General features: G+C 29.3%; 1 protein-coding gene across 1 annotated transcript in view; it reads right to left on the reverse strand.

The window, feature by feature from the left end:
- Window positions 1-15721, reverse strand: part of LOC143247909 (uncharacterized) — a 106495-nt gene that overhangs the window by 10848 nt on the left and 79926 nt on the right. Inside the window, exons 4-8 of the mRNA XM_076496458.1 lie at window positions 10912-11110; window positions 8073-8401; window positions 2714-2828; window positions 1768-1935; window positions 1419-1528 (exon numbers count right to left, since the gene is read on the reverse strand). Of these exons, the coding sequence (XP_076352573.1) occupies window positions 1419-1528; window positions 1768-1935; window positions 2714-2828; window positions 8073-8401; window positions 10912-11110 (921 nt within the window). The remainder of the gene's footprint in view (window positions 1-1418; window positions 1529-1767; window positions 1936-2713; window positions 2829-8072; window positions 8402-10911; window positions 11111-15721) is intronic.

Below are 15721 nucleotides of genomic sequence, written 5' to 3' on the forward strand. Positions count from 1 at the left end.
GGCTTCAAGTGCTGTGTGATGAGCAATTTTTTATACAAAAACTTTTTTCATAAATAAAATCAAACACTACCAGTTATGAAGAAGCTAGTTGTAATAATGGTAGATAAGTAACCAATCTCAAGTATGTGGATCAAGGTGTTCTTTCAAACATACATACCATATTTATTAATATATAAGAGGATTCGATGTATAAGAAGGCCTTGGATTTTTAGAGAAAATTAAGTGTATTTCTTTATGGTACTCTTTAGGATACTCTCTATTGTCAAACAAGTCTAGGACATTACTTTTGTTAAGAGTAAAAAGTGATATCTTATACATTGGCAATTATAGTGTAAAAAACAAACCATGGTAACAATGTAAACCTACTAATAGCAAACAGAAGTAGTTTGTTTAAAAAACACAGACATATTTTAATACCCAAACCTTGTCCTTAAATTTAAACAAGGTACATAAAACAGAACTAAGATAAAAAATAAAATTAATGATATATAAGCTGCAAGATATTTTTTCTTTAACTGTGCTTTTCATATTGAAACCAAATGAAAAAAAACATTGTAAATAATAAGTCAAGTACACTTGCAGCTTATTGACTATGTTTCTAGTTTTTGAATTAGCCATTACAATGGTAATTGACAAGTCTCTATAATAAGCAGGCAGTGTACTTAAAATCAATGATAAATTGATAACCATATGTTTATGAAATATTTTCAACAATTAGCAACAAAAAAAAGATAATTTTCTGAATGACTGGACCACAGTTCTTGAGTTAATCAAAACCTTTCAGAATAAACAAAACTAAATATATTTTACTAATCAGATCCCTTTTAGTAAACACCTAAACAATGCTAAAATGTTAAAGAAATAACTAGTAAAACTAAAACACTTTTTATTAACTAGAATAATAATTTGCTCTGTTACTCTCCTCCTCTTTTATTAACAAGGCCTATCTTTGAACCTACAAAGTTAACCTTAAGAATTGTTAATTTAGTACCAATTTTCAAATATTTTAAAGGATGTCACAACCAGTGACAATCAAGGTTTGAAATTAGTTCTTCAACTATATAAATGAAAAGGTACATGCTTACATAAACTACAGTTTAGAATTAACCCAGAGATACCACTGAAAAAGCACCAATTAACCAGTTAAACCATTCAGTCATTTCACTTTTCCCCTATCAATATAAAAAGGCCCATTCTGGACTATACAAGTCATAGAATTTAAGTTTGTATTATTCAGCCAATAAAAGTTTGTTTTCCTCACTAAATTAAATACTTTCACAAATCATATTTTCACAGAAGTCAGAACCAACACAACCCTAGATTCTGTCTAACAACTCAAAGGAAAATAATTCCCTTGCAGAAAAAGCCCATAAGATTCAACAAACTAATACAATCATAACAGATAGAAAAAGTAGTACCTGTGGCCCAACAGCTACAACTTGTCCAGATGCATTGGTCAGTAGCTGAGGTATAAGATTAGTCAAATTTCCTGCAGTTATCATCGACTGTGGTTGTAGATTTGAGGATCCTTTAAATTGAGAATTCAAGTGTGATAAATATTTAAAAAAAATAAATCTTTAGAAGTACTGGTTAGTAAAATAAATATTTGTGATAAAATATTTACTTAATTGTAACTCGACATTCAAATTACATATTTTTAACATGTCTGAAATATGTTCTAAAATGATAAAAGAATAATTTAAATTCTTAGAATATTTTATCCAATAATTAGATAAAAACTGATAGTGAAAATGACTCAATTTTAACCTGCAGAATTTGCTGGAGAAATGCCTGGGATCTGATATGGTTGGGACAGTGATTGTAAGTTTGCCAGGGTTGTTGTAAAAATTTGTCCATTGGTTGTTATCATCTGCACCAGCTGGTTTCCAGCATACTGAGACACTGGAATTGTAATCAACTGCTGAATTGCAACACCTATAGAACAATATCAGTTATTATCAAAAAGTAAAATAATACCTTGATCCCTGATGATAGAAATATGATCCATTTCAAAATTTTAAGCATTTCAAAAACTGATCCAAGTTAAAATGGTTAATTTCAAAACAAAAGAAATTGAAGGTTAAATTTTTGTTAAACTCTTATAAACATCTCTTAAATTAGCTAAGAAATACATATATAACATGCTTTTTAAAATGCAAACACATTATTAAATTTCTTTCTTTAAAGATTTATCAAATTTAAAAATTACTAAGTGTAATTTTCAAAAGTGACACAAGTTAATTTAAAAGTGTTGATATAACTTGTGAAAATTTAAATACAGTGCTACTGCTTTTATTTTATTCATTTTTTATGAATGACCATTATTTCAAAATGTCACTTTGCTCTTACCAATAAAAAAAGAAAGCTAACTAATGTTTCTCATATACTTTGTAGTTAATTTATTACATTTTTGATTTTTGATTCTACAGTTAAAATGAAGTAAATAAAATGTTTGGAAAGAGTTATTCTGGTCCAAGTGATATAAATAATTCTCATCAGTTTGCAATTCCTGTTGAAACATTTGATTCTGTTTAATTACTCTCTTACAAATCTCACTTTTAAAGTACAATGCTAAGTACTAAAGAATTGAAGTAATGTCCCTAATGTATCAATCCTTAAACAATGAAAACTACATATACATAAATATTCTGTTCTAAAATAAAGAAAAAAGGTGAATACCAATTACAAAAACTGACCAATAATAAATTCTTACCAGAAGATGTGGGAATGAGCAACTGAGCTCCTTGGATACCCTGAATAGGTTGCCCTGCTGCCAATATGAATTGAGGTGTCATGGCAACCTGCTGTGACAACCCTGGGTTTGCTACCTGAGATAACACAATGAGACAAAAAATTAAAATGACATTTTACAGTAGTTTAACTGCTTTGCACAAAATGGGGGGAAATATGAATATGAAAAATGTATGAAATTTGGTAAATATGTTATCAAAGAAAAACCAACAGTATAACAAGTTGTATTTCTAATTATATTTAACAATGTAGTACTTCATTATGTACTCATAAATGCCATCATCTTGTTAATAGAAATGCAAATAGTTTCTCATGCCTTAGGGTGCAAACATGATAATGAAATGAATTAAAAAACAAATTATGAACTAATTCTTGAGTCATTTGTGTCAGTTAACCAACTGCAGTACAACTGTCAGCAAAAAAAAAGTTCAAATTACTTACTGTTTACTATTTTAAAAATAATGATATTTGAATGTCTTATAGTATTTATGCTATAAATTTAGGAGAAATAGTGTTGTTGGTTCATAAACTCTAATACAGAAAAAAATATGTGTTTTTTTTAACTTACAGTCTTAGTGGAAATGTAAAAGAAAAACTACTTTTATTAATGTAGGAGATCAGAGTACAGAACAGATGATTTTTGGAGTTTGTTGAAAGATTATTTAGCCATGGAATAATCAGACATGCATCAGTATTCAATTAAGGGTTTCATATAGAATTTGTAGATTGTGATAACAGAGGATGTATTGCAATCATGATTAATGAATGTTGCTTACTTGACAGACCTATTCTTGATATAAACTTTTTGCTGCACTCTAACACATGTGGTTGCCAAAATAATCTTTGTGTTAAGAATATAGGTGTTTAATTATTATTATTAAGTTTTAGTTGTTATTTAAAATAGTTTGTAAGTTTATAATGTCAGGATTTCTTTGAGAAGAAATATATATATATACACACATATAAAACTGCAATAATGATACTGTTGTTAAGATTAACAACACAAAAGAAATGCTCATTGTTAACAGTAAGGGTTGAGAAAGTTAAACCAATAAAAATTTGTTTCTTGTATAGTAAAGAATATCTCCACTGTTTTGAGGTTAAGGTTTGGAAAGAGTAGAGTATATATGATGGTTAAAATTTAAACTAACATGTGTTTTAAAAATACTTCTTATCATAATGTGTTCTTTTATTCCTCTAATCACTATCTTAGCTTCACAAACATACACCACATAGAATCAGGATAAAAAAAATCACTAGCTTACACTGCATGTATTAAACATGACAAAACATTTTGGGACAAAATGGGACCTATTAGTCCATCTCAGCTCTTTCATCCTCTAAACTAAACTAAAGCTATTAATAAATATATATATGTATATTATTAAAGCCAGCTCTTATCATTCATATACTTATCAAATTTTTTTTAAACTCACTTAAATTTACTGGCTCTACAACTTTTGAAGGAAATCTATTCCAAAGGCCAACCACCCTGTTAGAAAGATAAAACTTAGCTGAACATAACTTCTACCTCACCAAAATTTGTATTTGTGTCTCCTAGTTTTACTATTCTTGCTGTTTAGTACAAAAAAAGACTATGCATCAACACTATCAACATCTTAAACACCTCAATCAGATCCCTTCTCTTTTTTTTTTTCTTTTTAATGAGAAAACGGTTTAAGAGAAGAGATCTTTCAACATCTCTGTCCTAGGCATCATTCTAGAAACACTTCTCTGAACAATTTCCAAAAATTCAGTGTATTTCCTAAGATATGAGGCCCAAGACTGAAAACAATATTCCAAATCTGGCCTAACCAATGACAGGTACAATGAAATTATAACCTCTTTAGACTTTTATTTGATATTTCTGTAAATACAACCTAAAATTCTATTTGTCCTACTATTAGCAACAACACACTGTTTGGATGGCTTTATAGACTGGTCGACAATTACACCAAGATTCCTTTCTTTCAGAACATTGTTAAGGTTATTCCCATACAAGTTATGCTAACTCTCATACATTATCTTGTATTTAATATAATTAATTAGCCATCCCATTTATTTACCTAACTCCCTAAATGGTCTAAATCCTTTATAAATCAGCAGCACCCTCTCCATAGCTAGTGACATCCTAGACAATAATATCATCTGCAAATTTAAGTAATTTATTGATTGTTCCTTCATCTATCTCATTGATGTAAATCATAAAGAGCAAAGGTCCTAAGACCATTTGTAACAACCCTCTGCTTTCTTCCATCCAGCCACTCTTCTATGCAATTTGCTAAATTATCCTCCACATCTATACAGATAATTTTTTACAAGCCTTTTATGTGGCACCCTGTCAAATGCTTTCTAAAAATCCAGATATACCAAATCTACACTCTTATCCTCATCTACATAAGCAGTAACCTTTTCAAAGAATATCAAAAGATTTGTAAGGCAAGATTTTTCCCTTACTGAAACCATGTTAACTATCCAATAAAATTATAAAATTTGTTAAATGACTTTTCGAAGCATCTTTTAACAGACTTTCCAAAACTTTTTGTACAACTAATGTAACACTAATGTCTCTATAATTACTAGGGCAGTTTTTATCACCTCCTTTAAAAAGAGGAGTTACATTAGTTAACTTCCAATCCTTTTGTACCTGCCCATTATTTGAGGACTGACAAAAAATAGTAGTAAGCAGCTCACATATCCAATCTTTAACCTCTTTTAAAACCCTTGAGAAAATATTATCAGGCACTCTTTACCTCTTAAACAGCAAGAATGTTGTAGGAAGTAGGATCAATTGATGATGGCTGCCATTTAAGGGTTTAAAAAAATCTTCTTTCCACATGCTATATCCTTTCTGTCTTCATGTTAAATTTTTTACATGAGATTATATTAGAAAATGCAATCAAAGCACAATAGCTGAAGGTCAGGTAAGAATTATGAAGCACAATGATAGAGGAATATAAAAAAAATATGTAAAAAAATTAGTTGATGAATGATAAAGGCTAACACTCATTTGCATTAAAAATGAAAAAGATGACAATAAAGAAATACTTGGAATTCTTAGAATTATTATGAATGATGGTTTATGTACATTATTTTGATAAAACAATACAGAAACAATCTAAATATCATAAGAAATTGTGAACAGTTGTAAAATTACTAAAACTGAACTCATATTTTATAGTACTAAGAAAAGAGTTTTGAATTTGAGAAGTTGGTTTCTTATAATGACACGTAAAAAAATCAGTAATACACGAGAGGTGACTAGATGTTTCCTGAACTTGTATCACAAAGTGCCCAAGACAACAAGTTTTACTATTATACTTTGACTACTGGATGAGTATGTTTTTTTTTCCTTTTTAGCTGATTCATTCTATTGCTTTAATAATAATAATAATAAAAAATTTGAGAAAAATTTCTAGGAAGCCACACAAGTTTTGAAAAATTCAGAACTGCCAGCATTTAAAAATGTGTACCTCTACATATCACAACAAAACTATATATACCCTGTCATTCACAAACTATTAGTCATCAACAGGCTAATATAAAAATTTAAATTAATGCCATAATATTATTATATTGATTTTTTTTACACGGACTGCTCAACAATGTTTGACTGTCAGCTCTAGGAATAAGAACATAATGAAAACTACTACTCCTTTAAATGTTTTCTATATATTTATATATATTGAGCTTATTGTTAAAGTAAATTCCTAATATTTATATTCTACTTTTATATTTGTGTTATGTGAGATGGACTGGGTGCAAGAAGAATTTTTCTAACATATTCTCCTTTGTGTAACAAGTTACATAATCTTGTCATACCATGAATTACATCAGAGTACAAATTCCATCCTACACTGTTAATTAATGATATCCAGATCAAATAAAGATGCTGGTAAATATACAGTGCATTTATTCCTTCAAGATCAATTTATTTTCCAATCAGGCATGGAATTGGATAGAAACTGATACTCACAGATTCCATAAGTCTGTAGGTGATTCTACTGAACAACTAGAGAAAACACTTATGGTACCATTTTACAGTTCACAAATTTTATCAAGAACTTATAGTTTTTTTAGTTGTATTATCCATAAACCAAAATGCTTCAAATGTTCCAAAATAATGATGAATATTGAGGATACAGTACCAAATTATAGCCTTACAGGAAACAGAGATGATTGTAAAAATGGGCTCCTTTTTTGTTGTCTACATCATAATTACTTAATTGTGTGTATTACGTAAGTGACTCTAACTTATAAAATTTAACTCACAAAGAGTAAAATATTTCAATTTAGGCAAAACTTGATTATATTTCAATTTAAGATTTTAAGCTTCAAGTAGAAACACAGAATTTATCATGATGAAACCACATACAAGTAAGTTCCTATAGCTAAGGTTGGTTCTGATTATTACTAATAAAGGTGTTTTACATTTGTCTTTAAGAATGAATGTTTGTAAGAAAAACATTAAGTTTGAACAAAACTTTTTCACCAGTATACAGAAGTAAAACTTGAAGAATAAAACATTTAAAATAAAAACAAAAGAAAGTAATAACATGCATCACTTGTAAAACTGAAATCCAAAGGCTCTGAAGAAGTTTTTATTGAAACAAAAACAAAAAGTAATCTTAAGCAAATGTCAAACCAGTACAAGTCCTTACAGATAACAACTATAAAACACATAAAAAATAAAAAAGATACAGAACTCTTTGTTTTCTTATAGTTGTTGTAGTTTGTATTTCATGTATTCATTTTGTTTTGTATCTTTTTTATCTCTATTTAACTTTTTATATTTTTTATATATATATTTTATTGACAAGCATTTCCAGCATCTCTGAATACTTGTTTTAAACCTAAGGATTACTCTTGTATGAGTTTTCTTACTGAGACAAAATATTTATAATGTAAATAAGTATATCCATATTTTATTTTGTATTCCTTATAAAGGATCTTTAAACTAATCAGGAGGTTTATGTATTTCAGTGTTAACAAATGTACAGTATGTGGTGATGTATAATAAACAAATAGTATTTGTACATATTGTTTTACTAGTATTTAAAGTTAGTAAATTACAAGTGAAATGAGTATAGTATGAAATGGAAATTTAGTCAACATATTTTGTTTATTTTGATTTGTTTATTGTATTTTTGGTATTGCTGTTCTTCATAATAACAGTGTCCTATAGAACAGGAACTAAATAAAACACCTGACAGATGCTTTTAGTCTAAAACACAACCCCGAATTCTGAAAAAATTGTCTTTGTTGAAATAATAAAATGATAATTATCAAAACATGGCAGGTTTATTATTAAGAAAGCTTACCTGTTGAACATTATGTTGACTATTAGCAGCAGCACTGACACTTACTGGAGTTGCATTTGTCATGGCTGTGCTAACTCCATTATTAGCTATGGTAGTTGTTGGGTTTGCTGACACTGTGGCTTGTAAACCATGGGCTGCTGAAACTAGCTGATTAACTATATTGAAGCCTGTAAGTCCTGACATACCACCAAATGGGACCAATTGAGGAAGACCTGTTAGACCCACAACTCCACGAAGAGGGGAACCACCAAATGTAGGATTGATTGTTGCAGTGGATCCAGGTATTCCAATACCACTACTACCAAGTTTAGCAGCAAGTAAAGCATTGGCTAAGAAAAGAAACAGTCAACATATATTATAAATGCTGTTAACAACCTTTCTAATGTTTCCTTTTTTTATGACTTCTTGTGGAGATACTGTGTTATAATAGTTTCCAGAATGATCATTAAATCCTATTTAAAATCATTTTCACAATCTTGCAAAGTATTTCATTAATCTAAGTAAACTACATTTTAAGTTTTCACTAATTCTAATACAAACATATCAAACAAATTATACTAGAATGAAAGTGGAGACCACAGTTTTATTAGTATATCTATCATTAAAAGGTAATTATTAAGCAGAAGGGAAAAGATGCCAAGAAGATATATAACAGATGCTGATGTTTTAATTTTCCTAAAAACCATTACTTTTTTAGTCATAGTTAACCTTTCAGTTGTTATATATAACTAGTATTTAAATAATGTGATAAATATTTGTAATAAAAAGTATATTACAAAGCAGTCACATTCTTCAAGCATTAGAATACAAAAAGTTAACTGTGGACTGAAAAATGGAATAATTAAATCAAGCAAACCAAAAATGAGCATCTTTTACTTCAGCTAGAATAATAATAATTATTTAGGCAAAACAAAAATCTCATTTGCACTTCTCCCCCTGTCACCTACAAATTAATCTTACTCCAACAGAAGCAAGTGCTTCCGGAGCAAATACAATCTTAGTCAAAGACTGTGGATTTGAATATTTTAACAGTAGCTTTTTGCTTTAACATAAACATATTAGCTGACTGTTGCTATGTAGCTTCAGAAGTGGCTAATCATCATTTATAAACAAACTGAAATTGGTAAAGCTTTATTCTGAGTTCTACTTATGACTCCAGGAACTTGTGATTCTATGTTTTGTTTTCTACTCAGTACTTCAAACTAACAGTGAATTACATAATCATCTATAAAGTCAGAAAAAGTTAAACTAAAATTAAATTATTTTCTTAGCTTTGATTTACCATTATGTAAGTAATTTCTTCAAGTAGGCTTGCTCTTATGATCATCTGTTCCCTGAAGTGATGACCAGTACTGGGTTTTTTAAGAGTATTATTCTGATTTTTTTGGATGTGTTATTTGATATTTATAAAACATAAACTTTTCTGTGAGAAATGAAAAACTACCTTGTGACTTTACAATAGTACCAACATGTACTGTTAGTATTAGTATTAATATTAACTTCTGAACAGAGCAAGCTACCTACTTGAAACCTAACTGGTAATGATCATAATTAATTAAGTATACTTTTCTAGGATTACAGTGCATTGTTTCATCAGTTGGATACTCTTGTTGTCAACAATACTTTTGGCCATTACAGTAATATCTTACATTTAACCAGCTGTTTAGTTGTAAATACATACAATAAGCTAACAATACAAAACAGTGTAATACTCAACAATGAAACATGAGGTTTGAAAAATATAACATCAGCTACTTATAATATATAATAATATGAATGAAATTTGATCCAAGATCTTGATTTAAAGTGCATTTGCTAATTTAATTAATTTATTTTTGAGCAAATAAAACATTGAGTAAAGATATAAAAAACAATCATGTTATCAGTCTTTGCTTTTTTTAAATGAAAAACAATAACTTTGATTTGCACTATTTCTTTTTAGTAGCTGATGAAAAAAATGTATTCCAATAAAAAGTCTAAATTTAAGGAATTGCACAAAGGAAAATTATGGCTAATTTAATATTTTCCTCATCTCATTAAATGGCAAAGACAAAAAATATTAAAACACATTCTTTTATAAGGACAATAAAAATAATTTGATAAATCTTAGCAAATCTTACAGCATAATAAAAAAATTGTTTTTAATTCAATTAATGCCAGATACAGTTTACTTCATACTTCAAACTTTTTACTGCAAATATTGATCAAACATATATCATTCAGAACATACATTTGTTTAACTTTGGTTGAAAAATTATTAATTACTTCAGTGACAATTTAAGAAAGACTTACTTTCAAAATTTAAGTATACCAAGGCATTTTTCTTTTAAAAAGATTACCTTATCATTCTGCTCCCATTATGACAAGAATGGCCTCAGTGGTTAAAATGCTAGATTCTGGATTTACAGGTCCATTATTTATGTCTCATTACTGCCAAAACTAAAAAACATTGGTTCACTAGAAATGTGACAATCAAACCACAGTATGTGGTCAGGTAAGAGTAGCTACTGAGTTGGCAATAGATGCTATTAACTATCTACCTTCCCTATAGTTTACCACTTCAAAATTAGAAATAGTTAGTGCATATAATCTTTGAGTACTTTTGTGCAAATATTTGAAAACAGAAAAAATATAACCCTCCCATCACCATGATTTTTACCTTGGAAATAATAGGATAGATTTTTTTATATGAATAATTTTTTTTTAATCATCAATTTATTTCTTTATGAGATGTTGATGTTCAGTTGGTGCTTCTGAATCTGCCATTCTCTTATATTACTAATGCTATATTTTATGATTACTGTTCTAGAAAATTAATTATAATGATCCAGATTGTTACCTGAGCTCTCTCCTTTGGATATTTCATTAGAATCAGCAGAGGTAGCACCATTCATATTTTGGACAGCAACTAACAGTTGTTCGGCAATGCTGGTTGGAGTTCCCATTGTGAACATACCAGCTGGTAATCCTGTTGTAAGATTTGGTGTGACAGAAACAGTGGGAACTGAGTGACTGTATTCTATCCCATCATGATGATTCTAAAACAGATGAGGATGAATGGAAAATTTATATATAATGTTTTGAACTATACTTAAAGAAATAAATATAATGTACTGGAAACAATTATGGAATACACAGAAGATATGTACAGGAGTCACAAACAATGAGTAACTGCTACAAAATAGTCAATTTTGTTATTTGTACATTAAATACAAAAATTACTAAAGAAAAGCAGTATATTGCACTTCCTTCAACAACAGCAGCACACCATATTTTTATGCAATCATTAGTTTATCTATGATTATGAAATATTGCCCCCATATTATTCAGCTATATTCCTGTAAGTCCAAACAATGTTAATAATATAAATATCATGACTTTGTGCAGGTCAAGTCATGGTTGCAAGTGCTTCATTGATGTTTTCCTCAGCAGGCTTAAGATTACTGTTTTATTGAATTATTAATCCCTGCCCAACAGGTCTTGTTTCTGAGGGAATGGCATGATGGATAAAAATATTATTGCATCTGAAAGAAGTATTGTGTAGATTAAAAAAAACAAAACAGATATGGTCCTCTCTTCTTTGAGCAGCTTCACATCCACTGAGGTCATTAGTTTAAATAAGCATCTAAATGCTATTGAGGTAATATTCACACCTGTACTTGCAGCTAGATTATTGGATTTCCATGTATCATGTAAAGAGTACACCATGACTTTCTTAACATTGCCTTTAAAAAGTTTAGGATTTATACTTCACCTGTTTCTATTATCAATAGTACTCATTTTGCACTACTTCTTTAGTTCCCACACATTTCTACTGAAACTCGAAATTTTGTCTCAATTTGTCATATGAAGTATATTTCACTAACAAGAACTTTTATTTATACAAATTTATCATTATGTGGCACTTCTGTTCAAAGAGCCATGAGTGCATTTGCCACACTACTGCTGGGAATAGTAAATTTTCCAGTACTTCAGTAGGCATTAGGCTGATATAGCACTGTCTGGTTGACTGAAATGACAACCAATCATGGTACAAATTATCCAGGTGTGATTGTAATCTGGTGTAGTTCATTTTCATATAATGGAGAGGGAGCATTCCATTATTTGTATTTTATACCAAATTTATTCACTGTTTCTATAATAATTTTTGATGTTGTATGTATGAAATTTGTTTGATTTTTAGATCTTCTGCACAAAGCTCCACAAGGGCTTTCTACACATAGCCAACTAACTTTGAAGTGACACATTATGTAAAAGACTGGTAGTCACAAATTCTTATATGGCTAAATAGTGGAATACAACCATCACTCTTATAACACATCCATGGCTCTAAAATGAGAAGCACATTTCAGCATTACATGTTTGCAAAATAATGAACCTTCAGTTCTGTAGTCCAGGTATAGTAATCAGTGAACTATGGCTTTTAAAGGATTTCTGATCATAGATTTTTCACAATAACATCCTTTGGTTCATAAACTGTACAGTGCACAATGAGGTAATCTACGAGTAATTACATAACACCAAAATTTATCAAGTTTTATCATAGAATAATGGCTGTGAGACTCTTAAGAGTTGTTTTTAAATAATTACAAGTTTCCACCTTGTTTTCAATTTTAGTTGTTTAGTGGTCCATAATAACGAATACTAGTAAATAAAAGTATAAAATGCTTTAACACAATGAAAAACTGTACATTATACACTTTAAACACATAAGTAAATAAAAACAACTTTTGATTTATTTGATCAAACAATCTATATTGTTTTTCAAACTGAATCAATAATGGTTAGTTTTGTAAGCATTCAGGTTCTTCTGGTGTAATTTTTCATTTCAAGTGCACATGATTCTGTGACAAAACACAAATAGTCTTATTTAAACACTTCTTCTACACCTTCAACATATATGTGACTTTTTTAAAGTATCACATACTCAATTCTAAAATGAAACACTATGAACAAATTTTACTGATTATGTTGTACTAAAGAACTTCATTATTTACCCATGGATCTAACTGGTCACTTACCTATCTACATATATTATACTGAATTAACAATTGGCACTATCAGGCTATGACATCTCAAACTATTTCTCTTTTGCTAAATACCCTGAATTATAACTTTCCTGTAAGGACTTTGTTGTTCATATAGGGTCTGACTGTTTGCTGAAAGCTTTTAGCAGGAAGACAAAAACAACTATATAACATTTGCAACATTAAATTTATTATTAAAAGAATACAAAACTGATCACAAGCTAATTAACCAAAAGAGTAATAATTAAATAAAGACAATTTTTCAAAACAGAACTTTGGATAATAAGTCAACTTATTATTCTTAGCAAAAACTGTTCTACATATCTGTCTAAGTAAAGTTTGTACAAGGGCAGAGGAATTTTTAACACTTCAAACTACTTGGTGCAATTCTCTTAGATGTCTGTTTAAAGCAATCAGCTATAGGTATAGAAACTTAAAAGTTTTTGTTTTTTTGTCCCATTTCACAGACATTAAATATGTCATTGTATAAGAGAAGAAACAAAAAACATCTACCAAACACAGCTGAGAGCTAGAAATACAACTACCAATAAAAATGAAGTGCTCAGGATGATATATTAATTGACATTTAATTAAACATATTACCCCCTAATTACTGCCTTTCTTTATACTGTTCACTATCAACTGGGGTCACATACTGACTAATTTCATATCCTTGCCTGTGAATCAAGCATTTTCTAAGTAAGATACATATAGTATCAAAATAATAATTATTGGGTTTAACTGCATACACTGATGTTATTTTAGTTTAAATGATATGTTACTAGGGATTTTGTAATGAATAACCACAGACCCACAAGTAACTTAATGTATAAATATTTAGAAAAAAAATGTTTAAAAACCCAGTAACTCTCAAATTAATACTAGCATGGTATTCACGGAACATTGCCACATTCTTTCTGGATGATAATATCAAAATGCTGAAATAATATCACACTTTCTATAGTTCTGTCCAGGATCTTGTTTTTAATAAAATCACACCACTGTAGTTAGCTTTTTTATTTGCCTTTCACAGTTCATTAAAACATCTGAATCTTGTATGAACAGTTTGGGGGATAAGCTTGTGGCCTAAGTGGTAGAAGTGAAAATGACTTTTAACTAGACAAATCCATGAAATTTAACTAATTACAATTTTCTGGATAAACATAGTAGTACCTCCACCCTCACTATTCTTTTCTCCTTGTAACCTTGTAATCTTTATGTGCTTCCAGAAGTGATCTATAAAATGCCTTCCTGTGCCAATAACCCTGTATATTTAAGAACATATGGTTCTTAGTTTAAAAATGACTACTTTGTAAGAAATTATTTTCTATCCCCATACTATCTTAATACTTTTAGCATTTTATATACCCCTATGTAAGGAGTTAAAGTGTTTTAAACTTTCATAACAATACCTTTATACTTTGTCGATAGCATTACACTTCTTAGTTTTATATAACATTGTTTTTACGTAAAGAATTTTTTTCAGATGTGTCTAGGGCTACTCTTCTCTTCAGACAATAATACTAAAGTTTGAGTTAAAGGTGATGATTTACAATCCCTTTTTATTAGTTTCTGTGGCATTTTAAACTCCAATTTGACATATAAAATGTACTGTTTTCCTGAAAAATATAAAATGTATATGCTGCCCTCTTCGATGTTTCAATGGATGGGCTAAATAAGTCTAGTTCATGTGTGTATTACAAATGAAACCTCCTCTTCATTCATAAACTACTGATGAAAAGGTGAGAAAAATGTTAATATTTGAAAAATCAAAGAATTATTTATTCAAATTCTGATATGACCATAATCGTTCATTAAATACTTTTGATTGTCTTTCATTTTCAAAAAGCTGGAATTAAATAAGAATTTTAAATGCATCAATGTTGATTGAAACACATGACAAACCAAGGTTGAATGGAATACAATCAAAATAAGCATGACAAGCTGATGTTAATGCAGACCTCAACTGCTCTACTCATGAGATATAAGGTATTTAGTATAATAATGAATATGTTTCTTTACAGAGATTTATATGTTTATTTGTTTAAACTTCCATTCAATTTCTGCATGTAGTTAAAATATTCCATGATGGTAAGATGTTGAAAGATCACAAATGTGTGTTAATCCTTTTTGTGTGGGTAAAGTAACATGCTAGAGTGTACACATTTCAATATGAGCTTATCATAAAATTTAGCCTATCCTAAACTGTTATACTGAAACTTATACAAGCTGACCTTAAATAATTAGGACTTAGTAGAATGATGGTTCATTTAAGCTAATAACTGAGACACTGCATTAGGACTTCAATTTGACTATAGAAGTGAGGATCCATATAATTTGATCTCTTGATTTCTAGATCATCTCTTGAATTACTTTGATTATGTTGACTAATGCCTTCTTGTGAAAACTTTAGCTATTCACCACATCAGCCAGTCGAAGTCACATAGGCAAAAGTATGGTAAGTTTAGTTACAACACACAATTATTGTGAGTAAAGATACTGTTTTATCTGTTCACTTATGTATTAGTGTCTGTCTTACTTTTACAATCTAAATTAAGCTTTTAGCTTAATATAACTGAAATTGCACTTTTGGGTACTTTTATCTATTTGTTGGGTATCAGT

This window comes from Tachypleus tridentatus, chromosome 3 (genome assembly GCF_004210375.1).
Source record: "Tachypleus tridentatus isolate NWPU-2018 chromosome 3, ASM421037v1, whole genome shotgun sequence".
NCBI lineage: Eukaryota > Metazoa > Arthropoda > Merostomata > Xiphosura > Limulidae > Tachypleus > Tachypleus tridentatus.